At 42.5% G+C, this 25,603-nt stretch overlaps 1 protein-coding gene and 1 long non-coding RNA gene across 7 annotated transcripts in view; one reads left to right on the forward strand and one right to left on the reverse strand.

Moving 5' to 3' along the window:
• MAPK6 (mitogen-activated protein kinase 6) overlaps nucleotides 1-24,513 on the forward strand; it is a 52,999-nt gene extending 28,486 nt beyond the window's left edge. For 5 of the 6 annotated variants that reach the window (XM_089310349.1, XM_051821999.3, XM_002717751.6 and 2 more), the window contains exons 2-6: nucleotides 5,806-6,992; nucleotides 8,674-8,818; nucleotides 16,670-16,834; nucleotides 20,712-20,913; nucleotides 22,168-24,513. In XM_089310349.1, the coding sequence (XP_089166475.1) occupies nucleotides 6,438-6,992; nucleotides 8,674-8,818; nucleotides 16,670-16,834; nucleotides 20,712-20,913; nucleotides 22,168-23,269 (2,169 nt within the window). In that variant the 5' untranslated portion in view covers nucleotides 5,806-6,437 and the 3' untranslated portion in view covers nucleotides 23,270-24,513. Of the gene's footprint in view, nucleotides 1-76; nucleotides 435-5,805; nucleotides 6,993-8,673; nucleotides 8,819-16,669; nucleotides 16,835-20,711; nucleotides 20,914-22,167 lie in introns of all 6 variants that reach the window. The other variant, XM_089310346.1, reaches the window with a different exon arrangement.
• LOC149123104 (uncharacterized) lies at nucleotides 18,684-22,161 on the reverse strand. The gene is made up of 2 exons (XR_016218148.1): nucleotides 21,897-22,161; nucleotides 18,684-20,634 (listed from the first exon to the last, which is right to left on the reverse strand). It is a non-coding gene; the product is annotated as an uncharacterized LOC149123104 (long non-coding RNA).
• Nucleotides 24,514-25,603: the final 1,090 nt, after the last annotated feature.

Genomic DNA, 25,603 nt, shown 5'->3' on the forward strand with positions numbered 1-25,603 from the left:
CTCAAAATTACTTTGCACATCCAGACTTCCTTTTTGTTTTTTTTTATTTTATAATTTTTATTTATTTTTTTGACAGGCAGAGTTAGACAGTGAGAGAGAGAGACAGAGAAAGGTCTTCCTTTTTCCGTTGGTTCACCCCCCAAGTGGCCGCTACGGTTGCCGCGCTGCGCCGATCCGAAGCCAGGAGCCAGGTGCCTTCCCCCGATCTCCCATGTGGGTGCAGGGCCCAAGGACCCGGGCCATCCTCCACTGCACTCCCGGGCCACAGCAGAGAGCTGGACTGGAAGAGGAGCAACTGGGGCAGAATCCGGTGCCCCGACCGGTACTAGAACCCGGTGTGCCTGCGCCGCAGGCAGAGGATTAGCCTAGTGAGCTGCGGCGCCGGCCCAGACTTCCTTTTTGACAAAGGCTAAGTTGTTCCTGGAAAAGCAGAGGTAGGAAATCCAGTTTCTGTAGGGATGGGGAGATAGGATACAGGGAAGTTACTCTGTCTTTTCTGTTCTGTAGCTTTATACGTTTAGGCGTGACCTCAGCACTGCTGTGTTTATCTTGGCATGTGGGTAGACCAGGTGACGGCAAGCAGAAGGCAACGTTGCTCATCAGTTTCAGGAAATTGCCTTCTGCATTCAGCCAGGTGGTACCCAGCCTGACCTGTATAAAAAGCTTTTACTTCCATGCTATGGTGGGTCACTGAAAGAAGTCTGAAAGTATAGCCAAAAGCCAGCTTTGTCCTTATAAACAGTCTCTGTGCCTCGTCTTGTTGACTAAATTGTTAAAAACCAGAACAGAGTTGAAATAGCTAATTCAGACTTTGTGGTCTCCTTCCACACAACAGAGTCAGCAGTCTGGTAGATTGGGATGGATAGTGTTTATTTGGAGTATGTGGATATGTATTTGAAGTATGTGGAATGTGCAGAAAGAAACCTTGAACTTAGCTTTTATGAAAGCATGTGTGAAAGCTGGTGGAGAAAATCATAACAGGATGTTTCAACAGGTCACTGATGTAGATCAAGGCTACTCTGACTAGTAGTTTGCTGGTCCACTTGAGCTGTACCTGTACACCTTCATCAGGTACATTTGATAGATAGGGAGTTCATGACTGATGTGAAAGATGGGAGGTGGTTAGGGACATCAGAATCTGGGATATAGGTGTAATAAGGATCAAGGTGCTAAGGAGGAACTGTTTTTGCTCTAGATGCTCAATGCTGAGAATGACCACAGGAGTCCTCTGACGTTCTTAAGGCTGGCTGCCAGAGACTCACATTCTGACTGCCCTGATTTGGTCAAATCCCCCTGTGGATGGGCTCTTACAATGTTCTGTACTATTCCTTGGTACCAGTTGTCCCCTTGGCACTCCCACCTTCCTTTTTTTTTTTTTTTTCTGTTTGTCTTTAGTCACACGTAAACTCCATGAGAGCAGAGCCTAAGTCTATTTTTACTCACTGTTTTATCCCCCATGCCTTGTATATTTGACTGTCACAGAACAGATACTTTACAAATAGCTGCTAAATGGAGCACGATTGACTTGGCAATACTAGATGCAGCGTGTGATGCAGAGGTTTAGAATACCCACAATGGACTGGTTAAGGTGGACTGACTTTCCAAGCTCCTGGCTGAAAAAGCACTCTGGTAGTCTTTGGTCTAATGGATACTGAAGGAATCTGAAGAATACAGCTCATAGGCAGTGGGGCAGTCACCAAGCAAGCAGTGCTGTTGTTAATTGTATTTTTTTTTTAAAGATTGATTTATTTATTTGAGGCAGAGCTACAGAAAGGCAGAAGTGGGAGTGGGGGGAGTCCTCCATCCACTGGTTCACTCCCCAATTGGCCACAATGGCCAGAGCTGTGCCAATCCGAAGCCTGGAGGCAGGAGCCTCCTCCGGATCTCCCAACTGGGTGCGGGGGCCAAAGCACTTGGGCCATCTTCTGCTTTCCCAGACCATAGCAGAGAGCTAGATTGGAAGTGGAGCAACCAGGACTTGAATCTGTGCCCATATGGGATGCCGGAACGGCAGGTGGCGGCTTTACCCACCACACTACAGAGCTGGCCCCTAGTATTCTGTTCTTTATTCCCTCCCTGTATGATTTTTGTTGGTACAGTTTTGACCATCTGATGAAATTACAGTTTTATTGATAATTATACCCCCTTCTTCAGAATGGGATGACTGACTATGCCAGACTGGCCTTTTGCATAGTCTTCATCTTGAGTACATAATGACGACTCTGCAGTTCTTAACCTAGGCACAAGCCTCTGCCTTCCTAATATATTTTTTCCACAGTCTACTGATCAGTCTTTGAGGTGTCTGAAAAGGGTGTTTTGTCCTTGTAGTTATTTCTGGATTGTGATGCTTCTTGGTTTAAAGGGCACAGATACAGATGGAGGTCTTGAGCGAGGACCTCTGATTTTCACAGCTTTCTCTAATCCGATTGCTGTTCCTGCTGTAGTGCTGGTCTGTCTGATAATAGTGGTGTCAGTTTTGACGATGCATTGTTTGTACTTGACCAGATTGCTCTATTAGTGAACCAGAAGCTTAAAAGAGAAATTAGAGATTTAACTGTTCTTATTTAAGTGTGTATAAATGACTTCAAATGTTCATATATCAGCACTTTAAAGTTTGATGAGCTTTAAGCAGTTGTCTATATTAAGGCAAAAAGGTGGGTGAGAACAAACATTACTATTTCAGGTGGAGACTAGAAATGTGAAATTTCAGAAAGAGTAGAGCTTTTGAAAAGCACTGGTTCTCCTAGGGAGTATGGTAGAGAGCAAGAAGAATCAAGATGTGCACAAATACAAGAATATTTGGAGGGGAGAAAGATATATATTAAAACCCTTTAAAATCATATTTTTAAAAAATATTCACTAATTTGAAAGGCAGACTTATATAGAGAGAGATTCCATCCACTGGTCCACCCCTCAAATGGCTGTAAGGGCTGGAGCTGGACCAGTCCAAAGCTAGAAGCCAGGAGTTTTCTCTGGGTCTTCCATGTGGGTGTCAGAGCCCAAGCACTTGAGCTATCTTCTGCTGCCCTTCCATGAACACCTGCAGGATTGGAAGTGGAGCAGCTGGGACAGGAGCTGGTACCCACATGGGATGCTGGTATCACAGGTGGTGGCTCCAGCTACTACTCCACAATGCCAGCCCCAAAAATCATAAATATTTTTTAATTCAGAAGTTTATTTACAGATTTTAACTCTTAAATGCTTTGCTACAAATAGGCTGGTAAATAACAGTATTTTTTTGAGGTATTTTATTTGGGGCTCATTTTGAGAAGTAGACAAAACCTTGCAAACAGAAGACACTATTTCTATTACAGTAAAACAAGGCAGTTCTGCTATTAATGACCTTCATAATTGCAGGTGTTTCTTATATTTTCGCTATGTATGTATGCAGCCATAAAATAGCATTATTTACATGTTTTTGGATCTGATGTAAATTTTTTTTTTTTCCGACAGGCAGAGTGGACAGTGAGAGAGAGAGACAGAGAGAAAGGTCTTCCTTTGCCGTTGGTTCACCCTCCAATGGCCGCCGTGGCCGGCGCGCTGCGGCCGGCGCACTGCGCTGATCCGATGGCAGGAGCCAGGTACTTATCCTGGTCTCCCATGGGGTGCAGGGCCCAAGCACTTGGGTCATCCTCCACTGCACTCCCAGGCCACAGCAGAGAGCTGGCCTGGAAGAGGGTAACCGGGACAGAATCCGGCACCCTGACTGGGACTAGAACCCGGTGTGCTGGCGCCGCAAGGCGGAGGATTACCCTAGTGAGCCGCGGCGCCAGCCTGTAAATGGTTTTTATATGCAGTTTAATTTTAATTTGTTTTTGGAAATGTCAACCATCTACTCATTTTTACTATTATATAGCATTCCCCTGTATGAATGTAAAATTCTTAACTCACTTATTCTCTATTTTTTTTTTGAAGTTTAGGTTGTTTGTAATTTTTTGCTATTAACTAAAACCCCAAGCATTTGTATATTTACTTTCTTTTAAGTTTTTTTTTGACAGGCAGAGTGGACAGTGAGAGAGAGAGACAGAAAGGTCTTCCTTTGCCGTTGGTTCACCCTCCAATGGCCGCCGCGGCTGGCGTGCTGCGGCTGGCGCACCACGCTGATCCGATGGCAGGAGCCAGGTACTTATCCTGGTCTCCCATGGGGTGCAGGGCCCAAGCACCTGGGCCATCCTCCACTACACTCCCTGGCCACAGCAGAGAGCTGGCCTGGAAGAGGGTAACCGGGACAGAATCCAGCGCCCCAACCGGGACTAGAACTTGGTGTGCCGGCGCCGCAAGGCGGAGGATTAGCCTAGTGAGCCGCAGCGCCTGCCTGTATATTTATTTTCAAGCATTTCTCTAGGAATTTACCTTGAAGAAAAGTGGCCAGGTCATAGGGCATGGTATTTATTTATCCATTTATCTATTTATGCTAGATAGTGCTGAAGTTATTTTACTAATTTAAAATCCCACCAGTATTGTATGAGAGTTCTAGTTTTTCCACTATCTTCCTCAGACATAATGTTCACATATTCTAGAAATGTTTTTCCAAACCATGTTATCTCAAGTTAATTTGATTTTTTTAAAAAAGATTTATTTTATTTATTTGAAAGAGAGTTATAGAGAGTCAGAGAGAGAGGCAGAGAGAGAGAGAGAGAGAGAGCTTCCATCCACTGGTTCACTCCCCAAATGGCCGCAATGGCCAGAGCTGGCTGATCTGAATAGGAGTCAGGAGCTTCTTCCAGGTCTCCCACAAGGGTGCAAGGGTCAAAGCACTTGGGCCATCTGCTGCTGCTTTCCCAGGTCATAGCAGACAGCTGGATCAGAAGTGGAGCATCAGCAATTCAAATCAGCACCCACATGGGATGCCGGCACTGCAGGCTGAGGCTTTATCGGATACATCACTGTGCCTGCCCCTAATTTGATTTTTCTATCAGTGACATTACACACTTCTTGTGGGTGTGTTTGTTGTTCGAGTTGATGTTTTCATGAATTGAGGAGCATGGTCTGTGAATTCATCTTACTTGTGTGGCTAAATTTTTATTCACTGGGTACTGATAGTCATAGTAAATAAAAATGTTCCATAATGAACAAAGATATTTTGGGCTTATATGTTCCTTTAGAGAAATGTTGCTAATATTTTAGCCTAAAAAAAGTCTAAAGAACTCTATACACATATTATGAACATTTTCATTATTATTGGCATTAAATAAATGGCATAACTTAGTCTAAGTGTTTTTTGTTTTTTTTTTTTAAGATTTGTTTACTTATTTAGAAAGGGAGAGTTACACAGAAAGAGGGAGAAACAGAGGTGGAGGTTGGGGGGTGAGGATCATCCCTCCATTGGTTCACTCCCCAGATGGCCCCAACAGCCAGGGATGGGCCAGGCCGAAGCCAGGAGCTTCATTCAGGTCTCCCACGTGGGTGTAGTGCCCAAGCACTTGGACCATCATTCCAGGCTTTCCTAGGCCATTAGCAGGCAACTGAATGAGAATTGGAGCAGATGGTATGTGAACCGTTGCCCATATGGGATGCCGATGTCTCAGGAGGCAGCTTAATCCACTATGCCACAGTGCTAGCCCCAAGTCTTAAGTGATAAAGGAATCAAGTGTGGTGAGATTTGGAACCCTGGCCAACACGTGTGAATAGCTGACAACATTTTTGTAGGCTATTTTTGGTTAAAGGTGATTTATCACTTGTCTGTGATTAAGTTTCATGGACCATGGGTAGTGTATAGCCAAATGCCGGTTGTGTCACTTCACACATTTAAAGAAAAGAATATTGCCTGCAGTGGTGACTCTTCCTTCTTTTTCTCATCCCCAGGTTGTATCGGAGTAAGATGGACGGTAGCTTTGATTGTGATTGTGGTGAGCTGGAGCCACCTGATCACTAACAAAAGACATCTGTTAACCAACAGCCACCAGGGCTTCCTGTTGAAATATATAGCAACAAAGGAAGAAAAGAAGCAAAACGGAAATAGTGCTTACCAGCACCTTAGAATGATGCTGCTCAGGACCAGTCCAACACTGAATGTATCTGCACTGTGAGGAGAATGTTCATAGAAGCCTGTTGTGTGCATATTTATTCACATTTTTGTTAAATGTTAAATCGTTTAGCACAGTAAATCTGAGTGCATAGTATGTCATTTCATTCCGTTTGAGTTTCTTGAGTGTTTTCTTTAGATGTCTGCAGAGTTGCTGCCCCTTCCTTGAACTATGAGTACTGCAATCTTTTTAATTCTCAGTATGAGTAGAGCTTTTTGAGCTTTAAATCTAAGGGGAACTCAACAGGCCCGGTTGCCATATGCAATGAACATCAAGAAACCATCTTGCTATGGAAGCATAATTATTTTTCTTCTCCCTTTTTGAAAGATCTTTCCTTTTGATGCCAGTTTTCTTCCTTGTTTACACAAGTTCAACAATTTGAAAGGAAAAGGCAATAGTAAGGGTTTCAAAATGGCAGAGAAATTTGAAAGTCTCATGAACATTCATGGTTTTGATCTGGGCTCTAGGTATATGGACTTAAAACCATTGGGTTGTGGAGGCAACGGCTTGGTTTTTTCTGCTGTAGACAATGACTGTGACAAGAGAGTAGCCATCAAGAAAATTGTCCTTACTGATCCCCAGAGTGTTAAACATGCTCTACGTGAAATCAAAATTATTAGAAGACTTGACCATGATAACATTGTGAAAGTGTTTGAAATTCTTGGTCCCAGTGGAAGCCAGTTAACAGACGATGTGGGCTCTCTTACCGAACTGAACAGTGTTTACATTGTTCAGGAGTACATGGAGACAGACTTGGCCAACGTGCTGGAGCAGGGCCCTTTATTGGAAGAGCATGCCAGGCTTTTCATGTATCAGCTGCTACGTGGGCTCAAGTATATTCATTCTGCAAACGTACTGCACAGAGATCTCAAACCAGCTAATCTTTTCATTAATACTGAAGACTTGGTGCTGAAGATAGGTGACTTTGGTCTTGCACGGATCATGGATCCTCATTATTCCCATAAGGTATGTGGAAAGGTAGTTGAGCTGGAATTTTAAGCTAATTCACATCTTCAGGAACAGCTCCTTGTGTTTCATTTATATGCTATTTATAGTTAATTCTGTTCAACTTTATATAGTACCTTTCTCCTGATATAGATCTACTTTCATTCAGTCTCCATGTGTTTGAAGTAGAATGGGATCCTAATTAAATACTAATTCCTGAAAGTATATGGTTAGTTTGTATTTATAACTGACTTTCCTCTAGTTATTTGTAAGTGAAATACAGTCAGCCTTCTGTTATCCATGGCTTCCCTAACTATCTGGGTAGCATTCACATGGCTTAGGTGCTGTAAATAATCTAGATGTGCTTTAAAGTACATAGGGTGATGTGCACTGATTGTATGCAGACACCACACCATTTTACTCAACGGATTTGAGTGTCTGAGGATTTTTGTTTTGGGGAGTGGGGGGAGATGGTGTTCCTGAAGTAATTCCCCATGGATACCAAGAGACAGCTATATGTTCTTAGCTGTTTGGGACAGAAGTGTGATCCTTCCTGAAGGTAAGATGATAAGCTGTTTAGATTTTTAGGTCTTTGTTGGCCCTTTGAGTCCATACTATTCAGTTATGCCTAGTTTAAGAAAACCTAATTTAGTTTGAAATACAAATATGCATAAACAATTGGCAGTAAGTATAACTAAAAGGAATCATAGCAACTTTCCCTTAGATAGTAGCTGCTTCTTGCACAAGAATTTAGTATTTTTCAAGATTTCAGGTGCAATCTTAAGTGGGAATCTGATGTTTAAAATACATAAGTGGAGCTGTTTAGTTGTAAAGAATTCCTGGGAGCTCTGCTTGCTGAGCTTCCCATAGCACCTATCTAAAATAAGCAAATCTTAGATGTACATATATACACTCGTACTGGCCCACCTTAAAGATATTTTTATTTAATTTTAAACCACAGGGAACTTGAGTAGTGAGATGAAATGAGTGGCCACGTCCTTTCTAGGGGCTACAGTCAGAGACTGTAGGTAGAACACTGAATTACAGTTACGCTGTCCTGGACTTCCGTTTCTACCTCTGGCTGTGTGACTGTAAGCTGATCCCTTCATCTCAGTGTTTTCTCACCCATAAAGGAGAGTTGGCATTTACCATCAGAATTTTTGGAGGTTGTTTTGAGTATGAAATAAGGCAGTATATGTATTTTTGTCATGTTTTCAGTGTAGATTGATTACAAATGGGATATATATGTAATAGAGCCAGGTCCCATCGGCTGCCGGTAAGGGGGTAGGCTTTGGTTTATGCGTAGCACCTCTGGTGTGGTCTCCTTGCTCAAAGCAAGGAGCAAGCGTCTGTGCACCTTAATTATATTAAGACTTGAAGTTAAAAATGGCTCCTCTTCTGAAACTTCTGAAGCATGTTTTTTTGTGGTTGAGAGTTTAGCCTTGACTAGTTAGAGTATGTTTTGGTCAACACAATTCCTGCGAACATCTTATAGGTTGTATACTCCAGGGAAATTGAACTTCATTAGCTTCCCAAATGGCAAGAACCTTGAAAATAAGCTTAGAAATCAATATGTTGTTTTATGATTTCACATTTACCGTTTTGGTTTTATTATTAGGTCAAGGGTTCTTGAATGAATAAAGTTGTATGTACTGCCCTTTAGTGAAATAAAGTTGAAGTATGTTTTTTGTTTCTTTTTTAGGGTCATCTTTCTGAAGGGTTGGTTACTAAATGGTACAGATCTCCACGTCTTTTACTTTCTCCTAATAATTATACTAAAGCCATTGACATGTGGGCTGCAGGCTGCATCTTTGCTGAAATGCTGACTGGGAAAACCCTCTTTGCAGGTTAGTATTTAGAAAAAAAATCTGAAAGAAAAGTATTTTTCATTTATCTATGGACGAAGATCTGTAAAAGTTTTTTTTTTTTAAAGATTTATTTATATATTTGAAAGGCAAACTTAGAGATCTTCTTTATGCTGGTTCACTCCCAAAAAGGCTGTAGTGGCCAGGGCTTGGTCAGGCCCAAGCCAGGAATCTGGAACTCCAGCAGGGTTGCCTGTGGATGGCAGGGGCCCAGCGCTTGGGCCATCTTTTACTGCTTTCCCAGATGCATCAGCAGGGATCTGGATTGGGAGTAGACTAGCTGGGACTTCAACCAGCTCTCACACGGGATGTGGATGTTTCAGGCTGCAGCTTAACCTACCATGCCATGATGCCAGCTCCTAGATCTATATAGACTTAAAAAAAAATTGTAGTCCAGAATATTAAAATGAAAAGATAAAATGGTGTTTTTATTATTTAAAACTGAGAAAATTTATTCACATATTCAATAAATGGGTCACTTTATAAATGTAGTCAAAATGATTTGTAGATCCACAAAATGGTACCTGAGTTATATTGTTTTGTCAGTATTTGTCACTTCTGGTAGGATTTTTAAACTGTTGAAAATTCAAATTTTTATACTACCTCTCTCCTCCACATTGCCAATCCTCCCTATTGCTTGAACTGCCACATCTTGTTGCCTGACTGCTATGACCTTTCAGAAAAATCAAACAAGGAATTTTTTGTTAAGTTTGGTGCTGTGAAAGGGTCTGAAGGAAGTATGTGAAAGAGGCAGGGTGAATAATCCATGGAAAACATTAGGTATCAGAAAGCACAGTATGAGTTTGTAAAGACTAAATAAGGTTAAGTATTTAGTGTAGCATAAAAGCTGTAACTTAGAAAGGTTGTGTCAGTGCTGGCAGAAAAGGTAGGCATGATGGAGTCAGATTTTTTCAGTATATCGGAAGCAGTGAAAAGAGAAAAAGTATAATTTACTTAAAGGTACCCATATAAATAAAGGCATGAGTGGTACATTCATGAACGAGTGAGAAAAGTTTTATGAAAACAAGGTTTCAAATAATGAAAACTATATTATGACTAGTTAAGATAGGGTCAAAGTACTTAGTAAGTCAACAGAGGAGTTTGCATTTGGAAAAGTAGGCAATTAGTATGGACTTTTTTTTTCTTTTTTTTTTTTTAAAGATTTGTTGATTTGAAAGGCAGAGTTACAGAGAGGCAGAGGCAGAGAGAAAGGGAGAGGGAGAGAGAGAGAGAGAGAAAGATCCTCCATCTGCTGGTTCACTCCCCAAATGACCGCAACAGCACTGCTGGGCCAATCTGAAGCCAGGAGCCTCTTCTGGGTCTCCCACGTGGTGCAGGGACCTAAGGACTTGGGCCATCTTCTGCTTTCCCAGGCCATAGCAGAGAGCTGGATCAGAAGAGGAGCAGCCAGGACACGAAGCAGTGCCCATACGGGTTGCCGGCACTGCAGGCGGCGGTTTTATCTGCTACGCCACAGCATCGGCCAGTAGAGTCTTGAAGATTGTTCAATTAGGGAAGTGATGTGATGATTCATGAGGCCTTGTTCTTGCTTTTGATGCTACTTTCTCTGTATACTTAGTGTTCAGAGTGGTCCTGCCACCATTCTCAGACTGCTAAAAGGAGGAAAGTCGTGGTGCAGATTGTTGTGCAAAAGAAAGCTAGAGATTAGTCTGCACAGGAGAGCATTGCTGAAGAAAGGATGGTAGGCATAAAGGCCTTCACTGTTTTTAATGCCAATATTTGTCTCAGCTTAGATAGCAGCCCATTATAATTGTCCCTATATTTATCTTAAATGTTTTCTATGGTATGTGGTAGTGATTGAATTTTAATTTACAAAATGTGGAAAAACATCAGTGATTCTTGGACACTAAATGGTAAAGTGAATTGAATTTCTTAGTGCTGAGAGTGGAAGCTACATTCCTGATATTCAGGTAACTTCAGCATGTTTAAAATAAGTACTGCATTTGTTGGTGTGTGACAAAGTATCCCAAAACTTAGATTGAACAACACTTATCTTCTTTTAATTTTTATTTTTATTTATTTTATTTATTTATTTTTTTGACAGAGTGGACAGTGAGAGAGAGAGACAGAAAGGTCTTCCTTTGCCGTTGGTTCACCCTCCAATGGCCGCCGCTGCCGGCACGCTGCGGCCAGTGCACCGCGCTGATCTGAAGCCAGGAGCCAGGTGCTTCTCCTGGTCTCCCATGCAGGTGCAAGTCCTTGGGCCATCCTCCACTGCACTCCTGGGCCACAGCAGAGAGCTGGCCTGGAAGAGGGGCAACCAGGACAGAATCCGGTGCCCCGACCTGGACTAGAAACCGGTGTGCCAGCGCCACAGGTGGAGGATTAGCCTATTGAGCTGCAGCGCTGGCCCAACACTTATTATTTTAGAGTTTCTGTAGCTCAGGAATTTGGGAGTGGCATAGCTGGGCATTTCTAGCTCAGGTTGTCTCAGTCAAGATAAAGGTCAGGGCTGCAGACTATCTAAAGTCTCAATCAGGGCCAGAGGATCTACTTTTCGATAGTTTATTCACATGACGGTCACCAAGAGGCCTCAGTGTCTGACCATGTGGGCTTTTCCATAGGACTACTTGAGCATATTCACAATATGGTAACTTGCTTCCCAAAAATTAATGATACAGAAGAGAATAAGGAGAAAAGCAAAATTTATTGTTTTATATTCTCACCAGCGGTGTTTTGGGGGATTCAGTTTCTCCACATTTCCACCAACATTTAAGATGGTGTCTGGCTTTTTGATTATAGCTGTCCTAGTAGGTGTGAAGTATAGGCTGTGGTTTTGATTTGCATTTCCTCATTTGATTTGCATTAGTGATTAACGATGTCGAATATCTTCTCATGTAGTTCTTGACTGTGTACCTTCCTTGGAGAATATCTAGATCCTTTTCTGTTTTTAAATTGGATTACCTGTTTTTTTTTTTCTTCAAAGCATCCTAATGTTCTGCTGAGCATGCAATCTTAGATCTTCCGTTTGCTGATTCACTTGCCAAATGGCAGCAATGGCTAGGCCTGGGCCAGGCAGAAGCTAAGAGCTTCACCTGGGTCTTTCATGTGGGTGGCAGGGACCCAAGCATTTGGGCCATCTTCTGCTGCTTTTCCCAGGCCATTAGCAGGGAGCTGAATGGGAAGTGGAGCAGCTGGGACATGAACCAGTACCCATACGGGATGCTGGGATTGCAGGCTGTGGCTTTACCTGCTATGCTACAACCCTGGCCTCCAGGGTTGTCTTTTTACTATTGCGTTCTAAGAGTTCTTTTTAGCATCTATGTTTAGATTTATATTTTGAGTTAATTTTTGTGTATGATGTAAGGGGCCAACCCGCTTTCTTTGGCATGGGGGTAGCCAATTGTCTGAGCACATCTGGTTGAAAACACATTCTCTCCCCATTGAATTACCTTGGCATGCTTGTCAGAAATCTCATAAGTGTAAATGCAAAATGTTTTTGTGGGACCTAGTCTCAGAATGTACACACTGTCACCTCAGATTTGTTGTATGTGTTAAAAGTGAGTTACTAAGTATACCTCATGTTCACGGAGAAGGGAGTTGAGTCTACCTTTTGAAAGGAATAGTATCAAAGAATTTGTGGACATATTTTAAAGCCATCTCAATAATGAGTCAGAAAATGAAAACAAATTTAAATCTATATAATTTAAAATCATTACATCATGATTCAAGTCGAAGAAACCGGTTTAGTTTTACTGCTATGGGATTATACAAAGATACTTAATATTAAGATAGTAATTTGGCAGTTCAGATATTGTTCCAATATAGCCATAGGAAGAACTGGATTTAAAAAACTCTTAAGTAGCTTAATTTTATTTGACAGAGTTAGAGAGAGAGACAGAGAGAAAGGTCTTCCTTCTGTTGGTTCACTCCCCAAATAGCCGCCACGGCTGGAGCTATGCCGATCCGAAGGCAGGAGCCAGGTGCTTCCTCCTGGTCTCCCATGCGGGTGCAGGCGCCCAAGCACTTGGGCCATCCTCCACTGCACTCCTGGGCCACAGCAGAGAGCTGGACTGGAAGAGGAGCAACCAGGACTAGAACCCGGCGCCCATATGGGATGCCGGTGCTGCAGGTGGAGGATTAACCAAGTGAGCCAGGGCCCACTTAATTTTGATCTTAAACCAATGTAAATTGTAAACACTAGGAACTATTTATGAAATTGTTTGAGAGTTCTAGATTGTTGTTTCCCTCCCCTTATTTTTTTCTGTATTTGAAAGCCAGAGAGAAAGAGGTCTCATCCACTGGTTCATTCCCAAATGGCCACAGTCAGAGCCAGGAACTCCCTCTGAGTCTCCCACAAGGGTGGCAGGTACTTCTGCTGTTTTTCCAGGTGCATCATTAGGAAGCTGGACCAGAAATGGAATAACTGGGACTCGAACTATTGTCATAGTATGGGATGCTGGCATTGCAGGTGGAGGCTTAACTCACTGTGCCACAATGCTGGCTCCCTGTAGTTCCTTTTTTCTAACTAGATGCTTTACTGGTATGTTGGTTATTAAGTATATACTAGGAAAAAAGAGCATCTGAGGGCATGGACGGACTAGGTGTTACTGAGGTTGATGTCTTTTTAGTCCATAGAAAGTATCCTAGTCTTGTTTTTCAAAAGTGCATTTCTGTTGTGTTTCCAGATCGTTACTTTGTTGGTGCTCCTATTCAAGGTCAGTCCTTCTATGCTGTGTTCTTACCCAGGCCTTCACTCCAACATGTTTTTCTTTTGCATCTTCATTTTACTTCTTATCAAATCATTTTTTAATCAGTATTCAAATATTGATAGTGTTCCCAGTCTTAGAACATAAAATCCTTTTCTTCGGACCACACATCCCTCTCAACTACTGCTGTGTTTTTCTACTCAGAAGATGTGTGCATTGTTGCCATCTTTAATTTCTCTTCTTCCATCCTCTGTTGAATATTCTCCCATAAGGCTTTGACCTCCACCAAAACTGTTCTCATAAAGTCACCAGTGACCTCCAGAATGCTGAATTTCTCGTCAGTTTCCATCCTCATGTTGAGCCATCTCCAGCATGGGTCAGAACTGGTCTTTCCTGGGGCTAGTGTTGTGTTACAAGTGCTGTTTGTGGAATGTTGATTTGAGTCCCAGCTGTTCCCCTTCTGATCCAGCTTTCTTACTAATTCACCTGGCCTAGCCCTGGCCATTGTGGATGTTCAGGATGTGAACCAGAAGATGGAATATCTATGTTACCCTGTTTTTTGTATAATTTTTTTTAATAATTTGAGGGACATCAATGCTCAGGTGTAAAACGCTGCCTTTAAAAAAATTTATTTATTTGAAAGGCAGAGTTACAGAGAGGCAAAGGCAGAGAGAGAAAGATCCACTCCCCAAATGGTCACAACAGGCATAATCTGGCCGACCCGGAGCCAGGAGCTTCCTCTGGGTCTCCTACGAGGGCGCAGGGGCCCAAGGGCCTGAGCCATCCTCACTGCTTTCCCAGGCCACAGCAGAGAGCTGGATTGTAAGTGGAGCATCCAGGTCACAAACCGGTGCCCATATGGGATGCCAGCACCATAGAAGGCAGCTTTACCCACTATGCCACAGCTCCAGCCCCATGAATAAATCTTTTTAAAAAAAAATATTTTATTTATTTATTTGAGAGGTAGAGTTACAAACAATGAGAGGGAGAGACAGAGAAAAAGTTGTTCCATCTGCTGGTTCACTCCCCAGATGGCCACAACGGCTAGAGCTGGGCTGATCCAAAGGCAGGAGCTTCTTCTGGGTCTCCCTTGCGGGTGCAGGGGCCCAAGTGCCTGGAGCATCTTTCACTGCTTTCCCAGGCCATGGCAGAGAGCTGGATCGGAAGAGGAGCAGCCAGGACTAGAACTGGTGCTAATATGGGATGTCGGTGCCACAGGCAGAGGATTAACCCAACTGTGCTATAGCACTGGCCCCAGCCCATGAATAAATCTTTAAAACAAAACACCCTGGTATTTCCTTCTCTTTTGTAGTACTTTTCTCCTTGTTTTTCAGCTTAATACTCTCTTGATTCTTTCAGTTGTCATTGGTTCATTCCTTGGAGTTACTCAGTGGGAGATTTCACTCTTTTTCATTCCTTTAAGTACCATCCAAATCTGATGACTCCCAAATTTTTATCTTCAAGCCTTGTTGCAGTTGATTTCTCAACAATGTTGCGGTGGATTAGTTTCTGAGAGGAGGAGTGTGGTGGGGGCAAGAGGCGTGGAGTCACCACACAGACCCCGGCAGTTGGGTGAAAACAGGCTTGAGGCAAGCAGCGGGTAGGCTCGTTTGTTTCAGTTAGTACAACAGCTTATATAGCCAAGACCAGCCAATCCGGTCAAGGGGCGGTCTATGCCCCAACCAATCACAGCCTGTTGCCAGGCAGACTCCATTGCCAGGTGGGTTTCAAAGCCATTCCTGAGTAACTGATGCTGGCTTGCCAGCAGCCATCTTGGCATGGCCTTCTCATTCCACCACAAAGCCTGACACCTCTTCTGAATTCTAGATCATTATCTTGTGCTTAATGTCTACTCGGATGTCTAGTAACATCTCAAATTTAACCTATCCAAAACTGACCCTCTGATATTTCTCCCTCATGTTTTGTTGCCTTCCTCATCTCAGTAAACTAACAGTTCCATCTTTCAGTTGCTCAGGCAAAAATATCATCTTCACTTCTGTTATGAGATCCTGTGGGCTCTTCCTTATAAAAATACATCTGGATTCTAAGTGCTTGTTAATGCCTTTGCTATGGTTTCCTTCTCCTAGTCCATTCAGCCATTAGGTGTGTCACGGTCTAACATAGGGCCCTCTGGCTTTCCTGCTTCATTATTTGCTGTCTGTAGGCTCATTACCACTTAGCAGCAGAAGTGGTCCTAATACATCGTGTCATTTCTCTGCTCAAACTGTGTAACGGCTTCCCATCAGACTCCTCAGGCAAACCCTTTATGTTCTGGTACCACTGTGATCTCAACTGCTGTTCACCCCAGCTTCTCCACTTCAATTGGACTTGTTTCTTGGACACACCATGTTGCTTCTCTCCTCTGTCCTTTTCCTATTTTCTAGAATTTCTTTTCTCCATATAAAAGTATTGTGTCTTCCTTAAGTTTGAGCTTTTGGTGAGGCCTTCCTTGATCATCCTTTATAAATTAATGTCCATACTCCCAAGAGTGCTGTCTGACCCTTTTAGCTTATCCCACTTTTCTCCATACATTGGATTTGTTACCATTTGACATACCCTAAATATGCTTAGGAAGTTAGGTTTGTCTACTAGGTTGCAACTCCACAAAGACAGGGACTTGCTCTGTTTTGTTTCACAGCTGTTTTCCCAAGTGCCCTAATAGTAAGGTCTAAAGCAAACAACAAAAAACTGTTGAGATAATTTGTACAAATTAGTGGGAAGGCAAATACAATCTTTTTTAAAGACACCTATTGGGGTTAAGGTTTCTCCTTTTAATTCTTTAATGGTAATCGTGAATTAGAAATGCTGAGTCTAACACATTACTCTACAACTAGTCGTTTCACAAACTAGTCCATCCTTCTATTTCACTGAAGAAATCAAGTACAGCTAACGCCAGAATTCAGATCTCATTGCTTTGTTCGCTACTCAGAGAAAATTCTTAGTATGATGCCAAATTTCAAGAGTCTGTCCCCTTGGAATTAAACTACATCAGTGAGTAGAAATTGATATGGATATGCTTTTGAAGTAGGTTGGTGAGATTCAAAGCGGTGAAAGTAACTGATTAATGATTCATTTAAAACTGTCCTACTCCTGGACATAGTATTTATAGTCTGATAAGTAAACATCTATGTTTTATTTGTTGTATTTGTTTTTTTTTCCTCAGGTGCACATGAACTTGAACAGATGCAACTGATTTTGGAATCTATTCCTGTTGTACATGAGGAAGATCGTCAGGAGCTTCTCAGCGTAATTCCAGTTTACATTAGAAATGACATGACTGAGCCACACAAACCTTTAACTCAGCTGCTTCCAGGAATTAGTCGAGAAGGTATTGTGATGCAAGTGTGTAAGCAGCAGTCTGTGTAGAGATGCTTTAGATTCTTAGATAAGACTTTTTTTTTTTTTTAATTTTTTGACAGGCAGAGTAGACAGAGAGAGAGAGACAGAGAGAAAGGTCTTCCTTTGCCGTTGGTTCACCCTCCAATGGCCGCCACGGCCAGCGCGCTGTGGCCGGCGCACCGCGCTGATCCGATGGCAGGAGCCAGGAGCCAGGTGCTTTTCCTGGTCTCCCATGGGGTGCAGGGCCCAAGCACCTGGGCCATCCTCCACTGCACTCCCTGGCCACAGCAGAGAGCTGGCCTGGAAGAGGGGCAACCGGGACAGACTCTGGCGCCCCAACCGGGACTAGAACCCGGTGTGCCGGCGCCGCTAGGCGGAGGATTAGCCTAGTGAGCCGCAGCGCCGGCCCTTAGATAAGACTTTTATTCTAGATAGTCTTCAGACATTCTGCGTTGTTACATCAAACATCAACTCTGATGTCCCCTTTTTTGACTGAATGCTTAGACTGGGATCTGTTACTTTGTTCCTCTAATTCTAGATTCCAGAAAATATAGTGTACCTCTCTCTGGATGGTTCTAACCTCATGTACTCTTCCAGCTTGTATTTCTGATTACCTGCCGTATTTACATTTGAATGTTGAATCACTGGCTCTTGCCAAGCTGGAGTTGTATGAGGAATACATGGATATGAATATGAATGTGATTTAGATGTGAAAGAATTGAGTCAGAAGGGCTGACCTTTTGGCTTGGTGGGTAAAGTTTCCCCGCCTGCAGTGTTGGCATCCCGTATGGGTACCGGTTCAAGTCCCAGTTGCTATGGCCTGGGAAAGCAGTAGAAGATGGCCCAGGTCCTTGGGCCCCTACACTCGCCTGGGAGACCCAGAAGAAGCTCCTGGCTTTGGATCAGCCCAGCTCCAGCTGTTGCAGCCATTTAGGGAGTGAACCAATGGATAGAAAACCTTTCTTTACCTCTGCCTCTCAGATAAGATAAATCTTTTAAAAAAATTGAGTCAGAGGAAAGCAAAGATCTTCAGGGCAAGGAAGAGATGGAGGAAAGAGTGAAACTTAAGAGGTGGGTTTGTGTTAGGAGAACTAAGTGGTAAATATGAAGAGTTTGTGCAAGCTTAAAGGTAGTAGAAAGTTAGAATTAAAACATCATTGACCATGACAGGAATTAGTGCCCTGTAGGTGAGATAGCCCCTGGTCAGCCAGGTTGACTGCCTGCTCAAGGAATACCTGGATCTGTTTCAGAGTCATTGTCACTACTGCTTTGTCTTACTAAGAGATTGAAGAACGTGTAAATAATGCTATTTAATCTGTTTCTTCTACTTAATTAGGGCAGAAGTTTTGAGTCAGGCTTTCTCATATGTATATATTGTCTCAGATTAAGCTAACCATTTAGCAGAGATCTTTGGTGTTCATATAAAAGTGTGATGCACAGTGGTGAAGTGCCTGCAAGTGATAATTTATTTTGCAGAGAGACTGTGTTTCAATTTTTAAAAATTTATTTTTACTCATTTGAAAGGCAGAGGTCTCCCACGTGAGGGGCAGGGACCCAACTACTTGAACCATTGCCTGCTGCCTCCCTGGGTATGCATTAGTAGGAAGCAGAGCCTGCATTCAATATGGGATGCAAGCAGCCCAAGTGGTGGCTTAACCTCTGTGTCAAACACTTGCCCTTGGGCTGCTGTTGAGTAACACTGTAGTTTTCTTTCTGGGCAGAGCCCAGTCTGAGGCAGTGGGCATGTGGTAAAAATAATATTCTCCTGTACACTCTGCTTATGATCTTAAGAGGAGAAAAGCAAACAGAATTAAGTATATATGAAAAACACATAAAACTACAAGGAACTGAACTCTTTATTTAAAAGGCAGAGCCAGAGAGAAATCTTCATCCTGTGGTTCACTCTTCAGATGGCTGCAACGGCCACGCCAAAGCCTGGAACTCCATCCTTGTTGCTGGCATCACAAGTGGCAGCCTAACCAGCTGTGCCATTACACTGGCCCCTTGTTTTGAAACTCAGATCTTCCATCGGGTGGTTCACTGCCTTACAAATGCCAGGCTTAAGCCAGGAGCCTGGAACTTGATTTTAGTCCAGGGGGTACAATTGGCTGGATTAGGAGTTGGGACTCAGACCTGGCACCCTGATAGGGAATGCATGCAGCCCCAAGTGGCCACTTACCTGCTACATCAGACACCTGCTTAATGTTTTTAAATGAAGAATTCTTTATCCTTTCCCTCTGTACTTTCCATTCATCCTTTCTCTATAGTTTACCATGGACTCAGCACCATTTAGCATTATTACAGCAGAGAGAGCAGTACTGTCCAATAATACTATTTTTTTTAAGCTTTATTTTCTTGAAAGAGTTAGGGGAGAGAGAGAGATTGATCTTCCTTCTGCTGGGGGACAGCTGGGACTTATATAGTGATGGAAACAGTCTATATATACATACAGATGGTAGCCCCACCAGGCTCGTTTGTTTCTTGTCTCTTCTTTCTGCCTGCTGGTCAGTTTAAGGTATTTTATAGCTTAGAGAACATAACTCTTCAAGTTTCTGTTGCCTTGAGACACTGGCCTCTGGGCTAATTGAACAGTTCTCTGGCAGAAGAACCAGGAACCATTTGAAAAGACTTCCTAGATGAGAGTAATACAAGGAAGAACCAACCTGAGTCAGTTAAGAAGAGGATCCTGGCCGGCGCCGCGGCTCACTAGGCTAATCCTCCGCCTTGCGGCGCCGGCACACCGGGTTCTAGTCCCGGTCGGGGCGCTGGATTCTGTCCCGGTTGCCCCTCTTCCAGGCCAGCTCTCTGCTGTGGCCAGGGAGTGCAGTGGAGGATGGCCCAGGTGCTTGGGCCCTGCACCCCATGGGAGACCAGGAAAAGCACCTGGCTCCTGGCTCCTGCCATCGGATCAGCGCGGTGCGCCGGCTGCAGCGCGCTGGCCGCGGCGGCCATTGGAGGATGAATCAACGGCAAAGGAAGACCTTTCTCTCTGTCTCTCTCTCTCACTGTCCACTCTGCCTGTCAAAAAATAAAATAAAAAAAAAAAAAAAAAAAAAAAGAGGATCCTTTCTGGAGTATTGGTTAGTTCCAGAGGGTAGGATAAGAGGTTGAGGGAGAGACCATAGTGAGGTGGTAGGGATTGAGATTAATGTGAAGTTTGTCATTCTCAGCCTGTTAAGATTGAGGGTACAGAGAGGGGAACCGGGTGTGATACTGCATCTACTTTCCATCAGTGCTCTATGATTAGGGAACAGAGAAGGAAGATGGTGGAGGTGATCCAGGGTTGAATGAAGAATGGTATTGGTGCTAAGGCATCAAAGTATATGTGGGTGGTGTAAGGATAGCCTTCCAGTGGGGTAGAGAGCTTAGGAAGGCCCAGCAGAATGAGGAAAATGGGGGGTGTGGTTAGATCTGGTGCTCAAGTGCCGCTGGAGTTTAGCACCTCTAGACCTTATGCTTTACTTTATATACCCATTTTATACATGAAGGAACTGAAGTTCAAGTTCAGCCTGACCTACCCACACAGCTGGTAATTCTGATGTGCCAGGATTAGTATCAGGTTGAGCCAGGTGAACATGCTGTTTGACCAAAACAGTTTGCTGCTGTTTAATTTAACTGGCTGTAATGAGATTGGATTGTATTTCAAATGCCATATTGAAGAAATATCTTTTTCTTTTTCATCTATAAATCAGGTAAGTTATTGCTGACATGACTTACCTTTAGTTGTGTGGTCCTTTTTTCTCCCCTTTGAGTTGGTGGACCTCTTAGTATAATTCAGATGCTCTATTCCTGTTGGGAAGAGGTAAAGTAAACATCCAGCTGGTCATTAAATAATTTTCCCCTCAAAACTCTCCCTCCTTTTGTAGCACTAGATTTCCTGGAACAAATTCTGACGTTTAGCCCCATGGACCGGCTGACTGCAGAAGAAGCGCTCTCCCATCCTTACATGAGCATCTATTCGTTTCCAATGGATGAGCCAATTTCAAGTCATCCTTTTCATATTGAAGACGAAGTTGATGACATTTTGCTTATGGATGAGACTCATAGTCACATTTATAACTGGGAAAGGTAAGTAGATCCTACATTAGAACATCTTTTATGGAATTTTCAGGGACCCATAATGCAATGAGTTGTTCTAAAATTATATATGAGTTTCTCATAAGCTGAGTATCTTTAAATAGGCTCCATGTGCTCTAAGTATTTAATCACATAGTTACTGGTTTGGAGGTAAAGTGAGTATCTAAAGGTTGGAAATCTGAACCATTTTAGACTTTTGAATTGTAGATGACAACAATGTCTTATCCATCCAGAGTAACTGCTTTTTACATTATCGTTTTTATGACCCAGGGCATATAATTTCCTAATGGCAAAATTAATTTTTAAATGCTTAGAAAAGTTCCCTTTTACTTCATTTTATTCTTACACAGAGTGAAGCATCACAAAGGATAAAAATACTCATTAACGTGAAAGAATTTTTAGAGTTTCTAAATGTCTTAAGAAGCTTAAATATAATTCTGCAGCAAAGTAGGGTGGTAGCATATAATAATAAGTCAATATTATTTATTGATTTTGTTGTGCAGTCTAATGACAGACTTTAAGATTCATGTAATTCATTATTTTTTCCACCTCCTAAAACTTGAGGTATTTGTGGCATGTTTATATACATCTGTTTCCAGTTTTTCTCCACATGTCCATTTCTAGCCCATAAGTATTTCCTTTTCACACATTCCCAGACATCTCACAACCTCTAGATTGTCTATGGAGTCTAAGGTCCTTGTCTAAGGTCCTTTCTCTACCACCCTCTTGATCTGTCAACTGCTTTTATATGTGTCTCCATCTGCCTGGCGTGGTGTGGTCACTTTGCTGTGAGAAATCACAAAGAGGATACTGCATTTGGTAGTGCCGCCACATAGAGAGATTTTTGTATTCATCATGGTGATGTGCAAACCTTCCTCTCTCTTCTGGTCTGCTTTAGTAGTTTCTTCAGCTATCTATGTTTCAAAGTTTTCTTGTTTACGTGAAATGATGATGGAGTTGAACTACATCCGTACCTTATACCAGTCGTCTTATCCAGCCACTTCGGTTCATCTGCAGTTGTGTTTGTGGTAGATGATAAGTAGTCATAGGAGTGGAAGACTAGCAGTTCTTCATGTGGTCACTGGCCAGTTCCAGGTATCTTGCCTCCTCATGCCCTGTGTAGCAACACATCTTCCTTTAGGGCATGGCTTACTCCTTTCAGAGACCTAACACAGAAAAGTAAGCCTCAGTCAATTTGAAAATCATACATATGGAGTAGTAGTGTGATGTACTAAATTTTTTCAGGTACCATGATTGTCAGTTTTCGGAGCATGATTGGCCTATACATAACAACTTTGATATTGATGAAGTTCAGCTTGACCCGAGAGCTCTGTCTGATGTCACGGACGAAGAAGAAGTACAAGTTGACCCTCGAAAATATTTGGATGGAGATCGGGAAAAGTATCTGGAGGATCCAGCTTTCGATACCAATTACTCTACTGAGCCTTGTTGGCAGTACCCAGATCATCATGAAAACAAATATTGTGACCTGGAGTGTAGCCATACTTGTAACTACAAAACGAGGTCATCATCATATTTAGATAACTTAGTTTGGAGGGAGAGTGAAGTTAATCATTATTATGAACCCAAACTTATTATAGATCTTTCCAATTGGAAAGAGCAGAGCAAAGAAAAATCTGACAAGAAAGGCAAGTCAAAATGTGAAAGGAATGGATTAGTGAAAGCCCAGATAGCTCTAGAGGAAGCGTCACAGCAACTGGCTGAAAAGGAAAGGGAAAAGAATCAGGGATTTGATTTTGACTCCTTCATTGCAGGAACTATTCAGCTTAGTTCACAACACGAGCCTACTGCTGTTGTTGATAAATTAAACGACTTGAATAGCTCAGTGTCCCAGCTAGAATTGAAAAGTTTGATCTCAAAGTCAGTAAGCCGAGAAAAACAGGAAAAGGGAATGGCAAATTTGGCTCAGCTCGAAGCCTTGTACCAGTCTTCGTGGGACAGCCAGTTTGTGAGTGGCGGGGAGGACTGCTTTCTCATCAATCAGTTTTGTTGTGAGGTGAGGAAGGATGAACAAGTTGAGAAGGAGAACACTTACACCAGTTACTTGGATAAGTTCTTTAGCAGGAAGGAAGATACTGAAATGCTAGAAACTGAGCCAGCAGAGGAGGGGAAGCTTGGGGAGAGAGCAAGTGAGGAAGGATTTCTGAGCAACAGTGGTGAGCTCCTGTTTAACAAACAGCTTGAATCCATAGGCATCCCACAGTTTCACAGCCCGGTTGGGTCACCACTAAAGTCCATACAGGCCACATTGACCCCTTCTGCCATGAAATCTTCCCCTCAGATTCCTCACAAAACCTACAGCAGCATTCTGAAACATCTCAACTAAAACACTCAGCAGACATATCTCTGTATTCTTCATGAAATGTGTTTTGTCTTTTTTTATTACTAGTGTTTAAGTCATTTTTTTACTTGAATCAGATGGTGTCATTTAGTAAGGATTTTTATTAGTTCTTGGTTTTTAAAATCCAGACTTTTTTTCTACATGTGAGATAGCTTTCATTTTAACTGGCATGTCGTTTGCACACAAAATAAAGAATAGAGCAAAATAATGCAATGCAGGAGGAGACTAAAGAAATGCACTAAGACAAGTAAAAAACATTCTCATAGAACAATGATCTGTTTTACAGGAAACAAATCTTGCCTTGAAATTTACACAGTGAGACTGTACATAATTGCATGAAAATATCTATTTTTTTCCTAAAACATTTTTCATTCATGAGTATTTTCAAGTTTTTCATACTGTACACATTTCTTAAACACATGATACCAGCAGCAACTGAAAATGAATGCCGAATTTGGTACACATGTGTTATCTACCTCAAGGTAACAAGAGTATGTGGCAAAGCATACACCCCTCCCCCTAGTGCTTCACAGTCTGCACTTCTGTTCAGCCAGCGTTAGTGTAGTCAGCTCTTCCGAGTGAGCCTCATTCACCGTTCCGCAATGTTCTGGGATTCATTCAAGTGTTAATACATCACATCTTATTTATTTTAGCAAATCGTATTTCTGTATTTAATTATAAAAGTTAACTTAGTTTTAAAAAATTTATTTGCAAGTACACTTTCTCCATTTGGCACTATGGTTTGTTGCCTACCTAGGTGAATACATGTCAGCTTGGCCTAAGGCTGTCCACGTACTTAATTTACTTAACTGTTCGTTTTAATTAAAGTGCTCACTGTGTATAGGAATTTGTATTTTGGAGGTGCTTGATCTATCTACAAAGAAAAATTAGGAATTACTTTATTATAAAATGCTCCTAGAAGTCTTAATTGTGTTTATTTTTAAAAAAGAAACTGTAATGTTAGACTTGTGTGCATGGAAGTAATTAAGGTACATCATTATTGTAGTTTAAAAGTTGTACATGTAAGACATTTTGTTTTTACTGTATGTTTTTACTGAATGATCTATTCCCCATCCCAAGGCAAGCATGAATAAAATTAGGTTAAATGTAGCATGTGGCATCGCAGTCTCTTAGAATTTGTTTCATCTATTTTATTTTATTGAATACTGTCTGTATCTTTGGTTTTCCTGTTTGAAGAAAAAGGACAAATAAAACATGGCCAGCAAAAATTTTTCTCCCGTTTCACTTTGTAGGTAATAAAAATTCTTTATCTCCACACACAAAATCTCTGGTGACTTCTCACATTAAAGGGGTGTAAGGCTTTATGTATTTCAAAACTATCACACAAAAATATGTGTAGAAACTTTGGAAAGAAATCTTTAGGGGCCGGCACCATGGCTCACTTGGTTAATCCTCCACCTGTGGCGCCAGCATCCCATATGGGCGCCAGGTTCTAGTCCCGGTTGCTCCTCTTCCAGTCCAGCTCTCTGCTGTGGCCCAGAAGGGCAGTGGAGGATGGCCCCAGTGCTTGGGCCTCTGTGCCCACGTGGGAGACCGGGTGGAGGCACCTGGCTCCTGGCTTTGGATTGGCACAGCGCCGGCCGTGGCAGCCATTTGGGGGGTGAACCAATGGAGAGAAGACCTCTCTCTCTCACACCGTCTATAACTCTACCTCAAAAAAAAAAAAAAAAAAAAAAAAAAAAAACCTTTAAATCTGCTCTACTTCTTCCTTACCTTCACCTTGCTGTTTGCCTTCTGTCCTTGTGTACCACACCAACTCTATTGAGGTCTCGACTTCCACCTTCCCAGTGAGCTGCTCACTGCTTTCAGTGGGACTCAGAAAGCTGTTAAAAAGTCTCAGTGTTTTCCAGATGGAAACCATCACATGTTGTCTGTCCATTTAAAAAGCAAGCTCTGAAGCCAAGGAGTTGCAGAAAGGAAACGAGGGAGCAATTGGGAAAAAGATGGGACTCTGGGGGTTGGAGCTGGGCACAGAGGCTTGGAGCCTCAGGAGGGCGGCACGCACGGGAGGCAAGGAAAGCAGCGTGCAGCAGCCATTGGTCTGCTCCATCATGACCGTGTTTGTTCTTCTGACAAGCAGCGTTAGCTTTCAGTCTAAAATGCTGTCCCATCTGAGGGAGGGAGGCCTGAAGTTTCTTTGCTGAGAATCTAGCTCCTGAACTTCATCCCATGCAGTACTCACTTTGCCAGTGGCACGGCTGTATGTGTTACAGTCTGACTGGTAACTGTGTTTTGACTTCTTCAGGCCATTGAAGAAGGAAGCTAGAAGGTAAGTACATGGAAGTCCTTTTTATCAAG

The sequence above is a fragment of the Oryctolagus cuniculus genome, chromosome 12 (assembly GCF_051225735.1).
Source record: "Oryctolagus cuniculus isolate XC-2025 breed Fujian yellow rabbit chromosome 12, ASM5122573v1, whole genome shotgun sequence".
Taxonomy (NCBI): Eukaryota; Metazoa; Chordata; class Mammalia; order Lagomorpha; family Leporidae; genus Oryctolagus; species Oryctolagus cuniculus.